This window comes from Mesoplodon mirus (genome assembly GCF_964341445.2).
Source record: "Mesoplodon mirus genome assembly, chromosome: X".
NCBI classification, from domain to species: Eukaryota; Metazoa; Chordata; class Mammalia; order Artiodactyla; family Ziphiidae; genus Mesoplodon; species Mesoplodon mirus.
Window position 1 is genome coordinate 112,240,664 of NC_138981.1, and position 23,792 is coordinate 112,264,455.

A 23,792-nucleotide genomic window follows, 5' to 3' on the forward strand; every position below is an offset into this window, starting at 1 on the left:
ATAAGTTAACACATTTGAAATACTTAGAACAGTGTCTGGCACAGTAGTAGAAATAGTAATAAAGTATTTTAATTATTATACTCTGGTGTCATAGAAGAGAAAGGAATACTTATAGAGTTTGCAATCACATGTGGAATGACAATGCTAAAATGGCAGCAAAGGTGTCTGTGTTTGAAGTTCATGAAAATGAAATCTCCTCACTGTAAAGTACTCTGAGGCAAAATCAGATGATATAAAATTGAGTTCCATCTGGAATTTGTCTTGACTTTATACATGGAGAAGTAAAAATCTAAACGTAACACATGGTTCTAGAACAACCCTATTTATTTGTACCCTCAATGGACCATCATTGCTAGTTTCCCCTGGTTAAAAAAAATTCTAAGGATAGAAAAATCAAAGTCATATTTATCTGCAAATAAACAGCAATGTTAGGATGGTGGGGGTTATCTTCACAATTGCACCATTCCATGGGGAGGAGGGAACATCCATTCTACTTGTGAGAGAGGACAGAGAGTACTAACAGAAACTTCTCTGGGCTTTCTCTCCACCCCTGCTTACTCCTTGGCACAGCAGGAGCATCGACTTATCTGATTTGTAAGATTAGAATAAAAATAAGTGCTCATTCCTGACTTAACCTCTGCATTCTGGCTCTTGGGTCAGAATGTCCTCAAGTTGACATGACCCTTTCTCTCTTATAAAGTGAGCAGAGCTTAGTCAGGGCACAGGTACTGTTTTCCTTAAGAGCACAGGCCCACCTTGCTCTTAAGTTCTAGCTTCCACTGAATTGTGACACAGGCCATCACTCTCAATGACACTGGCAGGGTAAGTGGTCTGTTCTGCAGACTCAATCTTCCCTATCAGTGGGTATCAACACATAGATTTGGAGCTGGAGATGGTAGGAAGCTTCATTAGGCCTTAGGCTCAAGCCATGTTCTTCAATCCAGTTTTACTTATAATAAGGCTGACATTATATTTTGTTCCTCACATGGCTTTTTGTGTTTGTTCTCAGTTTGACTCAGAATTGGAAGGAGAAAAGCACTCACATTCTCAAACCTAACAAGCAGCAGCAGCAACTATAAGAGTAGTATCTGACAATTTTCAAAACTCTTTCCCCTTTTAACAGATATGGAAACTGAAGCTTAAAAAAAAGGCTTCTCAACTCCTACAGAACACCTACTGAACGCTGGCAGAAGACCTCAGACCTCCCCAAAGGCAAGAAACTCCCCAGGTACCTGGGTAGGGCAAAGCGGAGAGATTCCCGCACAGAGAATCGGTGCCAACCAGCACTCACCAGCCTGAGAGGCTTGTCTGCTCACCTGCTGGGGCGGGCGGCGCTGGGAGCTGAGGCTCGGACTTCAGTCAGAGTGCGGGGAGAGGACTGGGGTTGGCAGCGTGAACACAGCCTGAAGGGGCTAATGCACCACAGCTAGACGGGAGGGAGTCCGGGAAAAAGTCTGGACCTGCCGAAGAGGCAAGAGACTTTTTCTTCCCTCTTTGTTTCCTGGTGCTCGAGGAGAGGGGATTAAGAGCGCTGCTTAAAGGAGCTCCAGAGACGGCCGCGAGCCGTGGCTGAAAGCACGGACCTCAGAGACGGGCGTGGGACGCTGGGGCTGCTACCGCTGCCACGAGGACTGTGTGCGAGCGCAGGTCACTGTCCACGCTCCCCTTCTGGGGAGCCTGTGCAGCCCGTCACTGCCGGGGTCCCGGGATCCAGGGACAGCATCCCTGGGAGAACGCACGGCACGCCTCGGGCTGGTGCAACGTCATGCCGGCCTCTGCCACTGCAGGCTCACCCCGCACTGCGTGCCCCTCCCTCCCCGCCGGCCTGAGTGAGCCAGAGTCCCCGAAGCGCCTGCTCCTTTAACCCTGTCCTGTCTGAGCGAAGAACAGACGCCCTCCGGCGACCTACACGCAGAGGCGGGGCCAAATCCAAAGCTGAGACCCAGGAGCTGTGAGAACAAAGAAGAGAAAGGGAAATCTCTCCCAGCAGCCTCAGAAGCAGCGGATTAAAGCTCCACAATCAACTTGATGTACCCTGCATCTGTGGAATACATGAATAGACAACGAATCATCCCAAACTGAGGAGCCAGGAGTCAGTGCTGAGCCTCTGAGGTGGGAGAGCCAACTTCAGGACACTGGTCCACAAGAGACCTCCCAGCTCCAAATAATATCAAACGGCGAAAATCTTCCAGAGATCTCCATCTCAACACCAGCACCCAGCTTCACTCAACGACCAACAAGCTACAGTGCTGGACACCCTATGCCAAACAACTAGCAAGACAAGAACACAACCCCACCCATTAGCAGAGAGGCTGCCGAAAATCATAAAAAGTCCACAGACACCCCAAAACACACCACCAGACGTGGACCTGCCCACCAGAAAGACAAGATCCAGCCTCATCCACCAGAACACAGGCACTAGTCCCCTCCACCAGGAAGACTACACAACCCACCGAACCAACCTTAGCCACGGGGGACAGACACCAAAAACAACGGGAACTACGAGTCTGCAGCCTGCAAAAAGGAGACTCCAAACACAATAAGATAAGCAAAATGAGAAGACAGAAAAACACACAGCAGGAGAAGGAGCAAGATAAAAACCCACCAGACCTAACAAATGAAGAGGAAATAGGCAGTCTACCTGAAAAGGAATTCAGAATAATGATAGTAAAGATGATCCAAAATCTTGGAAATAGAATAGACAAAATGCAAGAAACAGCTAACAAGGACCTAGAAGAACTAAAGATGAATCAAGCAACAATTAAAAACACAATAAATGAAATGAAAAATACTCTAGATGGGATCAAGAGCAGAATAACTGAGGAAGAAGAACGGATAAGTGACGTGGAAGATAAAATAGTGGAAATAACTACTGCAGAGCAGAAGAAAGAAAAAAGAATGAAAAGAACTGAGGACAGTCTCAGAGACGTCTGGGACAACATTAAACGCACCAACATTCGAATTATAGGGGTTCCAGAAGAAGAAGAGAAAAAGAAAGGGACTGAGAAAATATTTGAAGAGATTATAGTTGAAAACTTCCCTAATATGGGAAAGGAAATAGTCAGTCAAGTCCAGGAGGTACAGAGAGTCCCAAAGAGGATAAATCCAAGGAGAAATACGCCAAGACACATATTAATCAAACTGTCAAAAATTAAATACAAAGAAAACATACTAAAAGCAGCAAGGGAAAAACAACAAATAACACACAAGGGAATCCCCATAAGGTTAACAGCTGATCTTTCAACAGAAACTCTGAAAGCCAGAAGGGACTGGCAGCACATATATAAAGTGATGAAGGAGAAAAACCTGCAACCAAGGTTACTCTACCCAGCAAGGATCTCATTCAGATTTGATGGAGAAATTAAAACGTTTACAGACAAGCAAAAGCTGAGAGAGTTCAGCACCACCAAACCAGCTTTACAACAAATGCTAAAGGAACTTCTCTAGGCAAGAAATACAACAGAAGGAAAAGACCTACAATAACGAACCCAAAACAATTAAGAAAATGGGAATAGGAACATACATATCGATAATTACCTTAAATGTAACTGGACTAAATGCTCCCACCAAAAGACACAGATTGGCTGAATGGATACAAAAACAAGACCCATATATATGCTGTCTACAAGGGACCCACTTCAAACCTAGAGACACATACAGACTGAAAGCAAGGGGATGGAAAAAGATATTCCATGCAAATGGAAACCAAAAGAAAGCTGGAGTAGCAATTCTCATATCAGACAAAATAGACTTTAAAATAAAGACTACTAGAAGAGACAAAGAAGGACACTACATAATGATCAAGGGATCGATCCAAGAAGAAGATATAACAATTGTAAATATTTATGCACCCAACATAGGAGCACCTCAGTACATAAGGCAAATACTAACAGCCATAAAAGGGGAAATCAACAGTAACACATTCATAGTAGGGGACTTTAACACCCCACTTTCACCAATGGACAGATCACCCAATATGAAAATAAATAAGGAAACACAAGCTTTGAATGATACATTAAACAAGATGGACTTAATTGATATTTATAGGACATTCCATCCAAAAACAACAGAATACACATTTTTCTCAAGTGCTCATGGAACATTCTCCAGGATAGATCATATCTTGGGTCACAAATCAAGCCTTGGTAAATTTAAGAAAATTGAAATTGTATCAAGTATCTTTTCCGACCACAACGTAATGAGACTAGATATCAATTACAGGAAAAGATCTGTAAAAAATACAAACACATGGAGGCTAAACAATACACTACTTAAGAACGAAGTGATCACTGAAGAAATCAAAGAGGAAATTAAAAAATACCTAGAAACAAATGACAATGGAGACACGATGACCCAAAACCTATGGGATGCAGCAAAAGCAGCTCTAAGAGGGAAGTTTATAGCAAAACAATCCCACCTTAAGAAACAGGAAACATCTCGAATAAACAACCTAACCTTGCACATAAAGCAATTAGAGAAAGAAGAACAAAAACACCCCAAAGTTAGCAGAAGGAAAGAAATCATAAAAATCCGATCAGAAATAAATGAAAAAGAAAGGAAGGAAATGATAGCAAAGATCAATAAAACTAAAAGCTGGTTCTTTGAGAAGATAAACAAAATTGATAAACCATTAGCCAGACTCATCAAGAAAAAAAGGGAGAAGACTCAAATCAATAGAATTAGAAATGAAAAAGGAGAAGTAACAACTGACACTGCAGAAATACAAAAGATCATGAGAGATTACTACAAGCAACTCTATGCCAATACAATGGACAACCTGGAAGAAATGGACAAATTCTTAGAAATGCATAACCTGCCAAGACTGAATCAGGAAGAAATAGAAAATATGAACAGACCAATCACAAGCACTGAAATTGAAACTGTGATTAAAAATCTTCCAACAAACAAAAGCCCAGAACCAGATGGCTTCACAGGCGAATTCTATCAAACATTTAGAGAAGAGCTAACACTTATACTTCTCAAACTCTTCCAAAATATAGCAGAGGGAGGAACATTCCCAAACTCATTCTACGAGGCCACCATCACTCTGATACCAAAACCAGGCAAGGATGTCACAAAGAAAGAAAACTACAGGCCAATATCACTGATGAACATAGATGCAAAAATCCTCAACAAAATACTAGCAAACAGAATCCAACAGCACATTAAAAGGATCATACACCATGATCAAGTGGGGTTTATTCCAGGAATGCAAGGATTCTTCAATATACGCAAATCAATCAACGTGATACACCATATTAACAAATTGAAGGAGAAAAACCATATGATCATCTCAATAGATGCAGAGAAAGCTTTCGACAAAATTCAACACCCATTTATGATAAAAACCATGCAGAAAGCAGGCATGGAGGGAACTTTCCTCAACATAATAAAGGCCATATATGACAAACCCACAGCCAACATCGTCCTCAATGGTGAAAAACTGAAACCATTTCCACTAAGATCAGGAACAAGACAAGGCTGCCCACTCTCACCATCCTTATTCAACATAGTTTTGGAAGTTTTAGCCACAGCAATCAGAGAAGAAAAGGAAATAAAAGGAATCCAAATCGGAAAAGAAGAAGTAAAGCTGTCACTGTTTGCAGATGACATGACACTATACATAGAGCATCCTAAAGATGCTACCAGGAAACTACTAGAGCTGATCAATGAATTTGGTAAAGTAGCAGGATACAAAATTAATGCACAGAAATATCTGGCATTCCTATATACTAATGATGAAAAATCTGAAAGTGAAATCAAGAAAACACTCCCATTTACCACTGCAACAAAAAAAAATAAAATATCTAGGAATAAACCTACCTAAGGAGACAAAAGACCTGTATGCAGAAAATTATAAGACACTGATGAAAGAAATTCAAGATGATACAAATAGATGGAGAGATATACCATGTTCTTGGATTGGAAGAATCAACATTGTGAAAATGACTCTACTACCCAAAGCAATCTACAGATTCAATGCAATCCCTATCAAACTACCACTGGCATTTTTCACAGAACTAGAACAAAAAATTTCACAATTTGTATGGAAACACAAAAGACCCTGAATAGCCAAAGCAATCTTGAGAACGAAAAATGGAGCTGGAGGAATCAGGCTCCCTGACTTCAGACTATACTACAAAGCTACAGTAATCAAGACAGTATGGTACTCGCACAAAAACAGAAAGATAGATCAATGGAACAGGATAGAAAGCCCAGAGATAAACCCACGCACATATGGTCACCTTATCTTTGATAAAGGAGGCAGGAATGTACAGTGGAGAAAGGACAGTCTCTTCAGTAAGTGGTGCTGTGAAGACTGGACAGGTATATGTAAAAGTATGAGATTAGATCACTCCCTAACACCATACACAAAAATAAGCTCAAAATGGATTAAAGACCTAAATGTAAGGCCAGACACTATCAAACTCTTAGAGGAAAACATAGGCAGAACACTCTATGACATAAATCACAGTAAGATCCTTTTCGACCTACCTCCTAGAGAAATGGAAATAAAGACAAAAATAAACACATGGGACCTAATGAAACTTAAAAGCTTTTGCACGGCAAAGGAAACCATAAACAAGACCAAAAGACAACCCTCAGAATGGGAGAAAATATTTGTAAATGAAGCAACTGACAAAGGATTAATCTCCAAAATTTATAAGCAGCTCATGCAGCTCAATAACAAAAAAACAAACAACCCAATCCAAAAATGGGCAGAAGACCTAAATAGACATTTCTCCAAAGAAGATATACAGACTGCCAACAAACAGATGACAGGATGCTCAACATCATTAATCATTAGAGAAATGCAAATCAAAACTACAATGAGATATCATCTCACACCAGTCAGAATGGCCATCATCAAAAAATCTAGAAACAATAAATGCTGGAGAGGGTGTGGAGAAAAGGGAACACTCTTGCACTGCTGGTGGGAATGTGAATTGGTACAGCCACTATGGAGAACACTGTGGAAGTTCCTTAAAAAACTACAAATAGAACTACCATATGACCCAGCAATCCCACTACTGGGCATATACCCTGAGAAAACCATAATTCAAAAAGAGCCATGTACCAAAATGTTCATAGCAGCCCTATTTACAATAGCCCGGAGATGGAAACAACCTAAGTGCCCATCATTGGATGAATGGATAAAGAAGATGTGGCACATATATACAATGGAATATTACTCAGCCATAAAAAGAAACGAAATTGAGCTATTTGTAATGAGGTGGATGGACCTAGAGCCTGTCATACAGAGTGAAGTAAGTCAGAAAGAGTAAGACAAATACTGTATGCTGACACATATATATGGAATTCAAGAAAAAAAAATATCATGAAGAACCTAGGGGTAAGACAGGAATAAAGACACAGACCTACTAGAGAATGGACTTGAGGATATGGGGAGGGAGAAGGGTAAGCTGTGACAAAGCGAAAGAGAAGCATGGACATATATCTACACTACCAAACGTAAGGTAGATAGCTAGTGGGAAGCAGCCGCATAGCACAGGGAGATCGGCTCGGTGCTTTGTGACCGCCTGGAGGGGTGGGATAGGGAGGGTGGGAGGGAGACGCAAGAGGGAGGGGATATGGGGACATATGTATATGTATAACTGATTCATTTTGTTATAAAGCAGAAACTAACACACCATTGTCAATAAATTATACTCCAATAAAGATGTAAAAAAAAAAAAAGGCTTCTGTGATTTGCCCAGGGTCAAAATACTAATAACAAGTGGCAAATCAAGTACTAAAATCACAGTCTTCAGTATTCTTTTCACTACATGTCTGAGTATGCGTCTTTCTCTTACTGAGGCCAGGGAGGCCCTTATAGGCCTCAGAGTCAAGAATAACAGTTGCTTTGATAACTTTACTAAGCTAACAGGAGAAGAAAGCAACCTCCCCAAATCTAAGAATCTTTTTACTGTGAAATTGAGTTGTACTGCCCTAAAACTGATTTTTATCAGGCAAGTCTTTACCTAAAAATTGAGAAATTGAAAGAGATCCTCTAGATTCCATATATATGTGTTAGCATACGGTATTTGTTTTTCTCTTTCTGACTTACTTCACTCTGTTAAAAAAAAGTCATGAAGAACCTAGGGGCAGGATGGGAATAAAGATGCAGACCTACTAGAGAATGGACTTGAGGATATGGGGAGGGGGAAGGGTAAGCTGGGACAAAGTGAGAGAGTGGCATGGACATATATACACCACCAAACGTAAAATAGAGAGCTAGTGGGGAGCAGCCGCATAGCACAGGGAGATCAGCTTGGTGCTTGGTGACCACCTAGAGGGGTGGGACAGGGAGGGTGGGAGGGAGGGAGACGCAAGAGGGAAGAGATATGGGACATATGTATATGTATAACTGATTCACTTTGTTATAAAGCAGAAACTAACACACCATTGTAAAGCAATTATACTCCAATAAAGATGTTTAAAAAAAAAGATCCTCTAGACAAAATTATGCAACAAAGTTTAAATAACAGATAAAACATGATTATAACATTTTTTCCTATTTGGATGGAGTGGCCTTAGGGTGGGCTGGGATGGGGGACACAAACTGTCCCCTGCCAAGTAAGCAGGTGTCACAAAGAGTTTCTTCTGTGATTTGCTGAGCTGCTGGAGTTCAGCTCTATAAAAGCAATTCCCTCATAGGTGTTTCCCAGACTCAAACTCCTTTTCTAGTTTGAGGTCAAAGGGCCCTCCCCTGTGTGGCAGACAGAACAGATATGGGACCTCATACACCACTGGGTTAGCTTGCTATAGATCATGTAATACTACTAGCATGGGGGAACCCAGCTCCTCTAGGTTATAGATATACTTTCTGCAATACAAATGAATCAATCACATGCCACAGTCCTAGCCAACTTGAAATGATTATAAAGATTTGGTAATAATCATTTCTAGCTTTGCTACTAATTAATCATGTGACTTTAGAAAAGTCCCTTCTCTGGCTTTCAGCTGCTTCATTTGTGAAAATGATGGAGTTAGACAAGATTGCCTCCAACTCTAAAATATTATGATTCAACATCTTCCACTTGCCTCTATATTAACAACACATGAGGCTGACTCACACTTCACATCTGTGAGAGAAGAACTTATGAGGTACAATGAAGTCACAAGATCATTCCAACGTTATTCCAATGGTTGGAGCAACTTAAGAGAGACATATTTGCATTTTTCTATCTTGCCTCTTCCATGCCACCCTCAATCTCCCCTCCCCCTGACAGTCCTTTAAGATGAAAAATTTCACACTGAGTTTCTATCAGAACTGAGAAAGAAAGAAGTCAGCTTACTTTTTTGATCGTCTCATTATCAAGATAAGGTTTTATTTTTTTGAAACTGTAATCAGATAAAAATGTCCAAAGGACTAAAGAAACTGAGTAGGGCTATTACTCTACTCATTTTCTCATTTAATTCCATCTGAAGGAACAATAGGCTCTTCTTGCCTTTGGCAATATAATAATTCAGCTGACATGCTAGAAATACCACACACCAAGATATAAAATGGTGGCCTTTTCTCTCTTTAAAAACAATCAATGCTTTCATTTGTGGACTTCAAAGTACACATGAAATAAAAGTCTCAGCCCTGTGAGTCTAAGGTAAATCAAAGGGCTGTAAGTGTCATAAAAAAGTTTCCTGGTTCATTGCCCCTCTTCTAGGTAAGAAAGGAAACAAAAGTACTCCCAGGCAGATGAGTGTTCATCTCATTTTTATATTTCTTTTCCAAGCAGGCTTAAACAACTTCCCCTGATAACTCATTCCAATATAGTTATTCCTTATGTCTGACTGAACCTCTCCTTGCTGCTTTGCAGGCCTACTTCCTCTTGTTAATTTAGTCTTGGCAGTGCTGAGACTGTTCACTGTCTTTCATATTGTCAAGTCTCATTCTGACTTCCAGAAATTCTAAAAGAAACCTTGAGAACTGAGTTAGGGGCCTATGATCAAGTTTAGATATTATCTGGAGGTCCTTATCATATCCTAACATTTCTGGTGATGCTATTCCATCTCAGTCAAAGTTATTTCTCCTCTCTGGTTATTAGTACCTCATCTGTAAAATGAAATGAATATGAAAATATGTTAAGAGAAAGAATCACAATAGTGATGCAAATTATTATTGAATTGAAGGGTCTTCCTGGAGAACTTGAACTCTTGGGGTTCAATCATTATTGCAAATGGAAAATGGTTGAAAATCCCTCTTTTCATACTGAGTTATTCATTATTCACATCAACTTTGGCAAAACTGCTTAGTATTAGGCATCACATAATTAAATGCAAACCTACCTTTCAATGCAGAGCTATGAGAGAAGACAATAGAAATAGGACTATGTCCACATCTGGATGATCATTGTGGTATCATAATTATCCCCAGGTTAGTTGCCCACTCTTCCAATGAGCTGGCACCTTCTTAGAATGCCAGTGTACCATGATGTTGGTGCTTAAAACAGTGCATTTGGTCTTAGTCAGCATCTGGTTGGCCTTGCTGACTCATGGATTCTTCCACTTTAGTGGAAGTATTTTAGAAGAGGGTTGGTATCTGTTTCTACAAATCCAGGTGGATCTCAAACCAGGAGACAACTGGTATCTTCTGGACAGGAACTTGGCACTATGATTTGACAAGGTTTAAAAATCTTCTACTCTTTGGCCATAGAGCATCATGAGAATAAGTGGACTAACCACAATCTTAAACAATTTGTGCAGCTGCAGCACCACCAAGGAAACATTTCCATGGGGAAAGGGTGAAATTTGAGAGCAAACACATTGAAGAATTCTGAGCTCACCTTAAGATAAAAGCCGCAAAGCAGCCAGATCCACATAGCAAGAGTTTATGGCCAAATATTGCAGTAATATCTAATCCAGGTTACGGATCTCCTTCACAGGGGAGCTGGGAAAGGACACCCAATTCCACCTATCAGTTTCCCTTGGACACTCATGAAATTTCATCTAGTTAAGAAGAAGAGATTCCATTAGGGCCAGGTATTTGTTTCACAAGCTCCCAGATTTGATGTGTGGTTGCTCTAGGGATATAATCTCACAAATGTCTGGAGTCTGACCTTTAGGGACAAGTGAGGCAGTCAGTTGATCAACATTAGATACCGAGTGCCCAGTTTTGTGCACAGCTCCACCCTGGGAGTGACAAGAGAATAATAGAGAATATTAAGGCAAAGGGAAAGCAATTCTTCAGCCAGATACATGATCAATCAACAAATATTTCTTGAACATCTATTGTATGCAAGACACGTATCTCTGCCAAAAGACATGAATCAGGGGCCCTTCCAATCAGGGGCTGATGACTAAGTTGAAAGGTTAAGACATATTACTATGAACAGATGGCCAATAGTTCAAGGTGGTCTATAATCAATGTCAAGTGATTCATATGAATATAACAACCAAGGGGTTTCAGAGGTACAAGTGAACAGTTCTAACTGGGATGATCCAGAAGGCTTCCTGGAGAAGGTAGGACTTGTACTAGGTGCTGTCAACTGGATAGGATTTTGACATGTGAAAGAAGACGACGAGCATGCTAGGCAAAGGAAATGGCATGAGCAAGGTCCTGAAGTAGGCAGGCCCAGTGCCTATTTGGAGAGAGGTAGCAGACAACCTTGGCTGAAATAGAAGACATGTTGAGAGTAGCAGAAAAGAAAGCTGAAAAGAAGGAACCATGGGATCTCAGAGTTTGAAGGGATCCTAGAGATGATCAAATCCAAGCTCTGCTTGCCCTATTCTCACACAAACACAGCTTTCCCTAGTGTGCCAGCAATGCTTAATATGCATTTTAATAATGGGTCCAGATTCCTAACATCTACAGACATAGTAATTCTGGGAGAGTAGTTAGAGAAAGGCTTTGGAGTTGGATTCCTAGTTAAACCACTTGCTAAATGTTCACCCCTTGGGTAAGTTTATTTATCCTTTATTTTTTCACCTATAAATGTGGATAATAATACCCTCACTTAAAGTGGAGGTAGGAAGATAAGGAGATAGAATGCTTGAAGGAGTCAGAAAAGGAAGAGGAATCTGCAAAGTGTATTGCCAAAGAAAGCAGAAGTAGAAAGAATTCAAGCAAGGGGAGGTTGTTAACAGCATGAAATAAAGCAAACAGGTCAAGGTAGTTGAGACCTGTCAAAAGGCCACTAACTGTGACAATTTGGAGGTCGCTGGTGATCTTTAAGAGACCAATTATTGTATAAAAGGTAAGAGGCAGTTTGTAGAAAAAGGTGAGAAAGGAGGGGTGAGAAAGGAAGAAGAATAGAATGTATAGGAACTGGAGCTGCAGGCACAGACCCTTCCATCATTTGTAGTGACAGAAAAGGGAGAGAGATGGTTTAGATTCAAAGGGGTCACAGGGTTGAGTGATGTAATGGCTGGATGAGTATCTCAACTTACAACTGAAATGGCTGGTAGCTCCTGTAAGGACTTCTAACCCTAGCTTTCCTCCTTACCAAGAGGCAGGGAATGGTGATAAAGGAAGAAGGAAGTTCCTACTCACAAAATATCTTTCTTCCTTTTGTCTAGAACTGCATAGGAAAAAATACCTTTATAAAACAATCTGCCCATTTATAATACCATAAGATTGTCAGCTGAACAATTATGAGACTCCTTGTATAGTAAAAGCTCATTAATCTGGACCACACTAATTTGGACTACACTAATTTGGAATTTGTGGTAATTTAACCTGGGCTGGAGTTACCTTTGTACTACTTACAAAGAAAGGGTTCACTAAGCAAATAGCGTTGAAAAGATTACAAGGGAGCTAATTTAGCCTGCCAGGGGCCTAGTTCACATATTTTTAAGAACATGCTTTTTTTTAAGAACTTAGGCATATTCATTATTTGAATGCAAATTGATTCTGCTAATTATAGATTAACATAATCTACTGCTAAAATCCTATATCTGCAACAGTTACTTTGCTCTCACTGAATATGCTCATTAGAAATAAAATTGCAATTCTTTAAAGTTGGTTCACAATTCAGATTTATACATACCCCCTTTCTCCACCCTCATGAGTTAACCAATGTTCAGGAGGTATTACTCTAAACCAGCACATCACTTACCATGAACACAGTGGAAAAACTAATAAGTGATCAAAAAAGGCCTCAGAGCAGACAAAATAGATGTCTTAAAGTTGATGCCTAAATCCTGTATATCTCTCCATAGCAGGTTCTCTCACAGTTGATTTAACTCTTACTTAACATACTAAGTTGACATACCAACTTGGAGATCTTGCTTGGGTTTTTTTTTAAAGTTTGTAAATAAGTAGAAGGAGAAAAAGGGCTGTTACATGAAGGGACACTGAGAGAAACTAGAAATGCCTGCAGACTGCAGAAAGGAGACAGGACGTGGATAAAATGTGGCTGATGTGGCTGTAATAACTAAAAAGCCACCAGTCTAGGACAATTTACAGTTAAAAGGCCTATATTCCTTAGTAGACCCAGAAAACTATAATAGAATATTATAGAGCAGTACAATGACTAATGACTAAAATTTCCCCTTTAAATGATCAAGCAAAGTTTAGATTATGTTGAATATATGCCTTAAAAAGACAGATAAGTTTACACACACACACAATTTGTATTCATAATGGTTAACCTAAAAAAGTGAAGTGCATTGATGCTTAAAACAATGAAGTTCATAATATTATCATATAATAATAATAACAACAAAATAGCAACATTTATTAAGTGATTTTTTAAGTGATGAAGTGTGTACAGATATCAAGCTAAGCCCTTTACCTATATAATTTCATTTAACTCTACTAATAAACCTAAGAAGTTTTAGTACCATTTCTAACTTTACAGTTGAAGTGAAAGTCAGAGAGGTTAAGGAACACACCCTAGGCCACAGACAGAGAGAGAGCTGGGACTACAACTCAGTCCAGTTCCTTGGCTGTATACTATGCCTTTCCAATACTCCAGAAAATACAGCTCTCTAAAAATCACACTTTTATTGAGGGCTCCAGATAGCTAATACCTTACTGTATTTTTTTTTGTGTGTGTGGTACGCGGGCCTCTCACTGTCGTGGCCTCTCCCGTTGCGGAGCACAGGCTCCGCACGTGCAGGCTCAGCGGCCATGGCTCATGGGCCCAGCCGCTCCGCGGCATGTAGGATCTTCCCGGACCAAGTCACAAACCCATGTCCCCTGCATCAGCAGGCGGACTCTCAACCACTGCGCCACCAGGGAAGCCCCACCTTACTGTATTTTTGTTTTCCAAACTTGTATTTAATAAATATCTTGATTCATAAGCAGAAAGACCTATGATCTAAGAGTCAGGTATGATGTTGTATGTTTGTAAACATGCTCCATTTTATTTTATTTTATTTTATTTTATTTATTTATTTTTTTTTTTTGCTTTATGCGGGCCTCTCACTGCTGCGGCCTCTCCCGTTGCGGAGCACAGGCTCCGGATGCGCAGGCTCAGCGGCCATGGCTCACGGGCCCAGCCGCTCCGCGGCATGTGGGATCTTCCCGGACCGGGGCACGAACTCGTGTCCCCTGCATCGGCAGGCGGACTCTCAACCACTGCGCCACCAGGGAAGCCCCATGCTCCATTTTATAAGCTGAATGTAAAAGTAATAATAAAAAACAGAACAAAACAAAACCAAAAACCCCAAGCACATGTCTATTAGGCCCATCTTAAAATCTCAGATCAGTCTCTATAGACTATGGATACTATTTTCAAATGAATAGCCAAGTAACAAAGAGATGAAATTTTAAAATATTAAGTGATCAGTTAAGATCTGGTTCTCCCATTGTTTCCCCACTCACTCTGGAGAAATTTAACATGAGAATGGGCCAACGGAGCACGAAGGATGGGGGGAATTGCAGGGGAGGCTAGAAATTCAGTTGGCTGTTATACAGGATTTAGGACAATCTGTTCATCAGCTGTTCTAAGAGAGCTATGAGGGCATAGAACACATGTGGGCATAGTGTGTACTGGGGAAAACAGGGGTGGGGTGGGGACATGCAAATGTATGCAGTTATCCACATTAGGAGTACAAGTGAGGGTAGCCACCACTTGTACATACAAAGAAAGATGTATAGTGACATCATTCACTCATGTAATTCCTTATACCTAAACCAAATGTTCTTTACTCATCTCTTCTTGTCTTAAGTCTACCCATTCAAGGGCCAGCTACAAATACCACTTCTGCTGTGAAGTGTTCCAGGATGCCTAAAGCTGAATTAAACTCTTTCCCTGTTTGGGCTCCCATCATTTTTTTCCCTTTTACATATTTACCACAGCACTGATGATACTCTATCTTATTATTAGAGTTATTCAAGTATGTGCTTTTTCTGCCCTCTATTCTACCATGAGTTCCTCGAGGGCAGGGGACTCTTTCTCATTTCTGTAGCTCCTACAAATCATAGCACAGTGCCCACTACATACTAGTTTCTGGGACAATGTTGATTCAGTGGCACTGGCCTAAGAGAATGGATTATCGCCTAGCTTACCTGAAGGAGCATTTGTTCTCTTTCTTTTCTTGCTTGACTCCCCTCCATTCTCAATGAGGCCTTCTGTGACCAGAGGGCCACTGGTACTGCCAAACTGCAGGGGCTCGTTGTTGTTGGCAGGGTCAAAGGGCAGCTGGTTCAACCCTAAAGAAGAAAAAGAAAGCCAAAATCCAGACTCCATTAAGGACTGGGATGTCTCCAGATTTTATTATATGAGCCACTAAAGGAAAACTCTCTAAATCTTAAGAGGCCAGGAGTAACAGGTGAATTCCTTAAAGCCAGTTGCCCTCTGCACTTTTTTACAGCTCTTGTTGATAAATACAGAATTAAAATATAGGCTCTTATAAGACCATGACTCTGTCATTTGTAAGATCCCTCCTGTTTCCCGGAAATTAACATTTTTGACCACAAGCTATCAATTATCTTCTACCTCCTCCTCCCTTAAAGAGATAGGACCCTCTTTAAATGTGGCTATGGATGGACCCACTCTTCCTTTGAAAAGCTTGACCATGTACTTTTTAGATTATCTCCTGACATTTTTCCCATTCTTTCATTGCAAGGGTTGTTGAATTGATGCAGATGTAATCATTAGACTACCCTGGTGTCAAAGTCACTTCCACCGATAATATAGAGGTTGGCTTACAAAAAAGAAAACCATAACTCCATAGCAAACTAGAAAAGGAAAAAAAAAAGATATAGAACTCTCAAGGGGGTTATTTAGTAATTGGAGTGATGGGGAGTTTACAACCCAAGTTTGAGTAGTGTTAATCCCATCTTCTTCAAATGATCCCAGAGCATGGTCACTTTACTAGTAGCTGCTGCACCATATAAAATGGCAAAAGGCATTTTCTATTATCCAAGTCTTATATGTTTCAGCCAGGGATGAGCAGAGATAGTTTCTTACTCCTCTGGCAGCAGCATCTGGAATTTCAAGTGTTTCAATTAAAACTTCATGAATACTGTATGACCCAGCAATCCCACTCCTGGGCATATACCCTGAGAAAACCATAATTCAAAAAGAGTCATATACTACAATGTTCATTGCAGCTCTATTTACAATAGCCAGGACATGGAAGCAACCTAAGCGTCCATTGACCAATGAATGGATAAAGAAGATGTGGCACATATATACAATGGAATATTACTCAGCCATAAAAAGAAACGAAATTGAGTTATGTGTAGTGAGATGGATGGATCTAGAGACTGTCATACAGAGTGAAGTAAGTCAGAAAGAAAAACAAATACCGTATGCTAACATATATATGGAATCTAAAAAAAAAGAAAAAAGGTTCTGAAGAACCTAGGGGCAGGACAGGAATAAAGACGCAGATGTAGAAAATGGACTTGAGGACACGGGGAGGGGAAAGGGTAAGCTGGGATGAAGTGAGAGAGTGGCATGGACTAATATATACTTCCAAATGTAAAATAGATAGCTAGTGGGAAGCAGCCACATAGCACAGGGAGATCAGCTGGATGCTTTGTGACCACATAGAAGGGTGGGATAGGGAGGGTGGGAGGGAGACGCAAGAGGGAGGAGATATGGGGATATATGTATATGTATAGCTGATTCACTTTTGTTATAGAGCAGAAACTAACACACCATTGTAAAGCAGTTATACTCCAATAAAGATGTTTAAAAAAAAACTTCATGAAATGTGGAATGAAAAGCTTTGTTAAAGTCCAAAGTTAGGTGATCTCTCCTAAGCCTTCTATCTACTGGTCCTCTAATCCTATCAAAAGAGGAATCAAGTTGGCCTGCTATGGCTCATTCTTTAACCCTCAATTTTTCTATGGCCTGCAGCTGTACAACTCTTAAAGTAATGCTTTGATATTTTATCAATTTTTATCAATGAAAATTTGGAATCCAGTCAGCTAAAGGTCAATCATGTTTCAGTAAAATGAATGCTAAGGTTCTAACAAAATGGCTTTACATTCTTGTTTTTAATAAAAAATATCTCTATACTGTTTTCAGCCCACGTAACAAATACCATTTCTTCTGCAATCAGATTCCACTAGGAACACCTCCATTAAATGTTTTCTGGGACCTGTCAAACATTTTTCCTTTACATCATCTGAGTGAGTAAGTGAAAGAATGAAAACTTGCTTCTGTATCTTAAGTCAACCATTCACCGTATCATATCCATGTCTTATTAAATCCCTACCATGACTAGAACTAAAGAAACAAACACTGATCACTATGTATTAGAAAACATTCAGATCATGACCAAGACTATTTTCAAAGAAGACTAGATTTTTATATAACTTACAAATGAAGATGTTTCTTGCGCCTGAGTAGTCACAGAGTCAAATGTGATTAGTGTACTATTCCAAAACTTTTCTTGGTATTTCTACCTGCAATATCAGACTGACCAAAAAAAGTTCCATGGAAGATGGAATAGCATAGTGGAAACAATATGTGCTTCAAAGCCTGACAGATCAGGGTTCTAATCCTGGATCTGTCCTTTACTATCTGGGTAGTTTCTGGCAATTCATGTAATTGCCCTTAGTCTTGGTTTCATAATGTGTAAAAGGGGGATGATAACACTGCACAGAGCTGTTGTAAAGATAAGCAAAAATATATATATTCAAAGTGAATTAAAACAAACTTTTCCCCTATAAGTTTGAAGTTTGTAAGCAGCTCTTCTAAGGAGGACCTCTCTCTCTCTCTCTCTCTCCCAAAACTGTATCCCTGGTGCCTAGCACCATGCCTGGCACATAGTGAGAGTTGAATGAATTAATTCTCAATAGGGTGGAAGTAGGTGATGCATTCTATTAACTCATGTAGTTAGAATAAAGAATTAATGACAAAAGTTCTGATGCTAATTATATCAACATTACTTAAAATAATTAGATTTCAAATGCATCTCCATCATTTGAGTACTATACTGCAGGATGGTAAAATCTTGATCAAAAGGAATGCTCAGGGATTAGGAGGTTCTGATTAATAATGGTTAATCAGAAATTTTTTTCTTTTGCATTTGAGAATTTTACAATAATATATTAGTCCATTTTTCTGCCTTATTAAGTTGATGACTGAGGATATTACAGAGCTTCAGAGCTGTGATCTGTAAAAGGAGGCTGATAACAGTACCTAACTCATGGGACTGTTAAAAGGATTAAGTGAGATCACATATGTAGAACATTCTGCATCACATCTGGCATATAGCAGATGCTCAATAAATATTAACTGCAAATTTCCATTTCTAATTTCTAGAATTTTTGATGTACAATGTGAGGAGATTGGTCTGAATTTGCCTTTATCCAAGGATATACCCTACTTTCATCACTGAACCTTTTTATTGCTGTTTGTACTGTTTTCTAAAAGTTGAAGGAGTCCAGGAACCAAAATCTGATGAATTAAATGTATTCAGTTATAGACATTTGGCTATAATTGTTCTTCTCTTTTACTTAGTCGCAGATGGTAACTTTAGGGCTTTAGGTATTTTGCTCCCTGTACTAACGTACAGATTTTTGTTTGGCACTGAATAAGACCGAGATTTCAAGTACTTTCTGTGTATCCACCTCATAAATGATCCAAATATATGAAAATCTTGATAATTCAACACACCATTTCAGGCCTTGTTTCTTATAGAAAAAGACCTCATATCAAGGAGAGGGAGACATCCCACTCAGTAAAGCTGATGCATTGAATACCAATCCACATTTTATATTATCGAAGACTCAATACAGTCTCCAAAGATTTGTAGTTTGAAAACAAGAGCTATAGACATAGCAAAATTCGATGACACTAGTGCTTCCCAGCTACTTTTATTGTATTGTTTCATTCCTCCTTTAAGACAGCACTAAATCAACCAGTAAATCAGTAGGTACTTATAGGATCTTTTCTGTGTCATGTATATGTGGTCCACATTGAGAGTGCTATTTTAAGTAAAATAGCCCCATTAAAACTACCTAAATTCTGGGCTTCCCTGGTGGCGCAGTGGTTGAGAGTCCGCCTGCCGATGCAGGAGACACGGGTTCATGCCCAGGGCTGGGAAGATCCCACATGCCGTGGAGCGGCTGGGCCCGTGAGCCATGGCCGCTGAGCCTGCGCGTCCGGAGCCTGTGCTCCGCAACGGGAGAGGCCACAACAGTGAGAGGCCCACGTACCGGGGGAAAAAAAAAAAACCTACCTAAATTCTAAAAGGAAAACCACCACCACTTTAATTTCAAGAATTCTTATTGCAGAAATTTCAATTATGACTTGAATATAAAATATTAGCAATTATGATATTTTAATTCTCACCCAAACTACAGAATTTACCTTTAAATCTCTTATGGAAGCTATTTCTACCATTTTTCTACTAGACATGATGGAACTATTAGATAAGGACGATATTAGGAAAATATTAGATTAGGAAGAAACCTTTTTTTTTCTGTGCCATGCAGCCCATAGCAGTGAAAGCATGGAGTCCTAACCACTGGACCACCAGGAAATTCCCTAGGAAGAAACTCTTGAGGTTATTTAGTTCACTCTTCTATGCAAAGCAGGAATCTTATCTATAGAATTCAGGACAGGCCTAAGTCCAGGGGTTAGTTCTTAGCCTGGGGACCATTCCTTGCTATGTTCCTAGGGATTCAGCTTGCTTTCCTTACCTTTTTTAAAACTACCACTTACTCTATTTTGAGGGTTCCTTTCATCTCCCCAAGACCGCTTGTGAAGTAGGATACATTTTGTTCAATTGTTAACTTGCTTATTGTCCCTAAAATGAGCACATGGGACGTCTAACTTTTTAAGGACTCTATTGATAATCACTGCAAGAAAAACAAATGAGGGAGTCACCAACAATTAACAGAACAAAGAAATGTTCTCAAGTCTTATATATTTCCTTATAGTATTTGCCCTTTTATTCCTGAGGATAAATTTAATAAAACTTTGATCCTTGCTCATTCATTTCTCCTCCCATCTTGTCCCCTCATCGCCTAATCCTGCAAGATATACAGTTTGTCTAAAAGGAAGCACGAATTGTTAAAGTAAAATAGATAATAAACATTAGTGTTATAGAATTCTGCTACTTCTGTATCTTACGTTCACAGTTAAAGTCCATGTGGTAATGTAATCTCATCTAAAACCAGGTTGACTGGTTTAGACAGCTGACTAGCTGTTATTTCATGTCATGTCAAAATACAGATTCTCTGACTTTATAACCCACATGAGGCCACTATAGAAAGTATGCATATTGGGGAAGGGTGAGGATGGGGTCATTGGAGAATGACATTTATTAACCAATGGAACCAGGGGATTAAACATCTCAGAATGAAGTGTGGTTCCCAATGAATCCTCCAATCTACAGGTCACGGAGTTCACATGCAATGATGTCTGCCATACAGACACAAATGATTCCTGGGCTTTGAGGAGAACACTGAAGAATTTTCATGATTCTTGTGAAAGATCAATGATCTCTTTGTGCCCAGCTGCTGTAATAGTTACTGCCACAATTCACTTTCCAGAGCTTTCTACTATCAGGTCAAATTAGGACTAACCTTCATGATGCAATCTAACATGTTTAATGATTGCCCCAGGTTACAGCACCAAAACGTGACCCTGTGGGTCCCTGTCACTTCTTATTTTCAGCTGCAGCCCACAGACTTAAGGTGGTTCAACCTTAGAACAAAGAAACACAATTCGACTCTGGATTAGTTCTCTTTAAAAGAAAATGGTCAGGTCCTGAGAAATCTGGTAAATTCAGTTCAAGGCAGCAATCTCCAGACAGACATTCATGTTGAAAAAATAGAATGTCAGTTTTTGGCAAAAGGAACTTTATAGCTAATTTGTGTATAAAACAAATTTCTGTAACCCGAGTCCTATTTTCCAATTGACTTTAGTTTAAAATCAGATATGGGACTCCATGGTAAAGAAGGTCTCCAAATTAGTTTTTAATTCAAAACTCTTGAAGTGAGGGGTTAGAATAATAGCCAAGCCCTTGATGTGCTGGCAGGTGCTTTTGTAGGATTTAGGCATCCTTGGGAGCCCCTCCTCCTTCCTCAGTCCTGGCCTGAAAACCTCTGACTCCACATTTTTAGCTCTCACTACCCAGCAATTCCACCTGCTACTTCTGAGAGAATATTTACAATTTCTAAAAAGAGTTGGACTGCAATATCACTCTCCATCCACAGGGGTTAGTAGCCAAAACAAATGAACATTTCTCAGTTCCAGGTCTTAGCTGATGTCAAACAAATGAAACCTACTTTGTCAGTTTTGAGGGTTCAATATTCTGTATAACTGATTTAGCTGAAGCAAGGGTAACTGTAAAAGATTAATGGGTGAGCGAAGGGAAGGGGGAAGTGATCAGAAAGAAAAGGGCTAAAGTCCTCCTCTACTAAGGAGCTTGCTTGAATGGTGGTGAGCATAAGAATTTTCAGAGCCAAAATGATGCTTAAGTCACCTTTTTCAAGGTGTGATACAGGTCACAGGTGGATTTTCATTGACAGTGATCCTACAGCAACTTTTAATGACTCCCCAAACTACTTGGTCAGGCATTCAAGTCCTTCCTTATAAGGCCCCACCATCCTGAGCCTTGTCTCCTACTATGCTCCAGCTTGTGCTCTACTTCAATACTTCCTGAACTTTAATGTGCACACATGTTCCCCTGGAATCTTGTTAGAATGCAGATTTTGAGTCAATAAGTCTGGGTTGTGTTCTGATTTCCTAACATGTTCCCAGGTGATGCTGATCCTGCTGGTGTGGGGAATCGTACTTTAGGTAAAAAAAGCTGACACTCTAGCAAAATGGGACTACCTAGTATTCATTGAATCATTCCAGTACTCTCCTACTTCCACAGCTTTGGTTCACGCTGTTCCTCCACTTACTTCTTGATTTCCAGCCTTCAAAAGACTATCTTTCCTTTAGGGTTTATCTCAGATGTTATTTCCTTCATGATGCCTTCCCTTATCCACCTCCACCCATCCCAATACATACACAGCAGTGGAGCAGGGCCACCAGGGGAACTACCATTCATTGACTGTTCAGAATGTGTCCTGCCTTATATTCATTATACCACTATTTTATTTTCTAGTTATTATCCCCATTTACAACAAAGAAAGGTAAATTTACAGAATTTAAATTTCCCAGGGCCACACAGCTAATAAGCACTATTACTAATAAACACCATTCTGGCCTTCCTCAGATCTTAATCTGTATTTTTCCTATGCCTTTCAGAGCATGCCTTGTGTTATAGTTCTTTGAGTATTTGTCTTATTCTCCCTTCCCTCCTGCCTTAGTCCATCACCACTAAGTTGTAAACTTCCTGAGGACAGACTTTATGTCCCAGTCATTTAAAAAATCTCTCCTCTGCCAAGATGCCTGGCATGGTGCCCTGTACAATGTTATAAGCACTCCAGACATGTGTATAGAACTGAACTCAGCTACAACTTTGGGTATAATAGTTGTGTTTCCCACCCCAGATGCCAACCAACCTGCTGCTGAGGCTGTTATGAAGGGAGAAGGAAATATGGTTTGGGGGGTTCCTTCAGCATTCCTGGTATCCCCTCTATCCTAGGATCCCCGTAGACTCTTTGGGGAGTGGTGGTAGACTATCATACACTGTACCCCTGACTATGACTCTGCATAACTTCACTATCCCTTTCCAAGAAGCAAAGCAGTCCTTCTACTGACTAAGACCTTTCTATAAGAAAACACTATAAAAGAAACCCCATATATGGATCTTCTCCTAATATGTCTACGGAAACCAGGTTACAGATTCCTGCCTTACAAACTACAGTCAAGAAAAGGCAATCCCTAGAGATGTACCATCCAACACAGTAGCCATTAGACAGATGAAGCCATTTAAGTCTAAGTTTAAATGAATTAAAATAAAATAAAATAAAAAGTTCAGTTCCTCAGTTGCACTAGCCACATTTCAAGTGCTCAGTAGCCACACGTGGCTAGTGGCTACTGTACTGGGCAGCACAGTATAAAGTATTTCCATCATCACAGAAAATCTTATAAGTTGCTCTAGAGTCAGACCTGGATTCAAACCCATATCTGCCACTTACTAGGTGTGCCACTTACAAGGGGTATAAAACAAGTCACTTGATTTCTCTGAGACTGTTTTTATACTGCAGAATGGGGATGATAATGACTCCCCTTATAGGGAAGTGAAGAAAATTAAATGAGAGAATGTATGTCTAAGATCTATCATATATCGGACACTAAATAAGTGTTAGCTCCCTTCTTCTAACTCAGTTGGGGATTTATATGTATTTGTCCAAAAATGGAATAAGAAAATTTGAATAGTGTGGCTCCTTAGGCCCCCACACTACATCCTATTTATGGCTTAGAAGATGTTAGCTTTGCATTCATTTTATAGTCCTGTTTTTCAGATAATACACAGCCATC

The 23,792-nt window shown here is 39.9% G+C and overlaps 1 protein-coding gene across 18 annotated transcripts in view; it reads right to left on the reverse strand.

Annotated features, from left to right (window-relative positions):
• The window catches only part of ENOX2 (ecto-NOX disulfide-thiol exchanger 2), a 281,454-nt gene that overhangs the window by 151,114 nt on the left and 106,548 nt on the right, over positions 1–23,792 (reverse strand). For 14 of the 18 annotated variants that reach the window (XM_082609153.1, XM_082609149.1, XM_082609140.1 and 11 more), the window contains one exon: positions 15,455–15,598. The exons of 2 other annotated variants lie outside the window; for them this stretch is intronic. Coding sequence is in view for 7 of the 16 variants with exons in the window: in XM_082609150.1 (XP_082465276.1) it covers positions 15,455–15,598 (144 nt within the window). In the remaining 9 variants the exon portion in view is untranslated. Of the gene's footprint in view, positions 1–15,454; positions 15,599–23,792 lie in introns of those variants that run through there. 2 more of the 18 variants (XM_082609144.1, XM_082609154.1) reach the window with 1 other exon arrangement.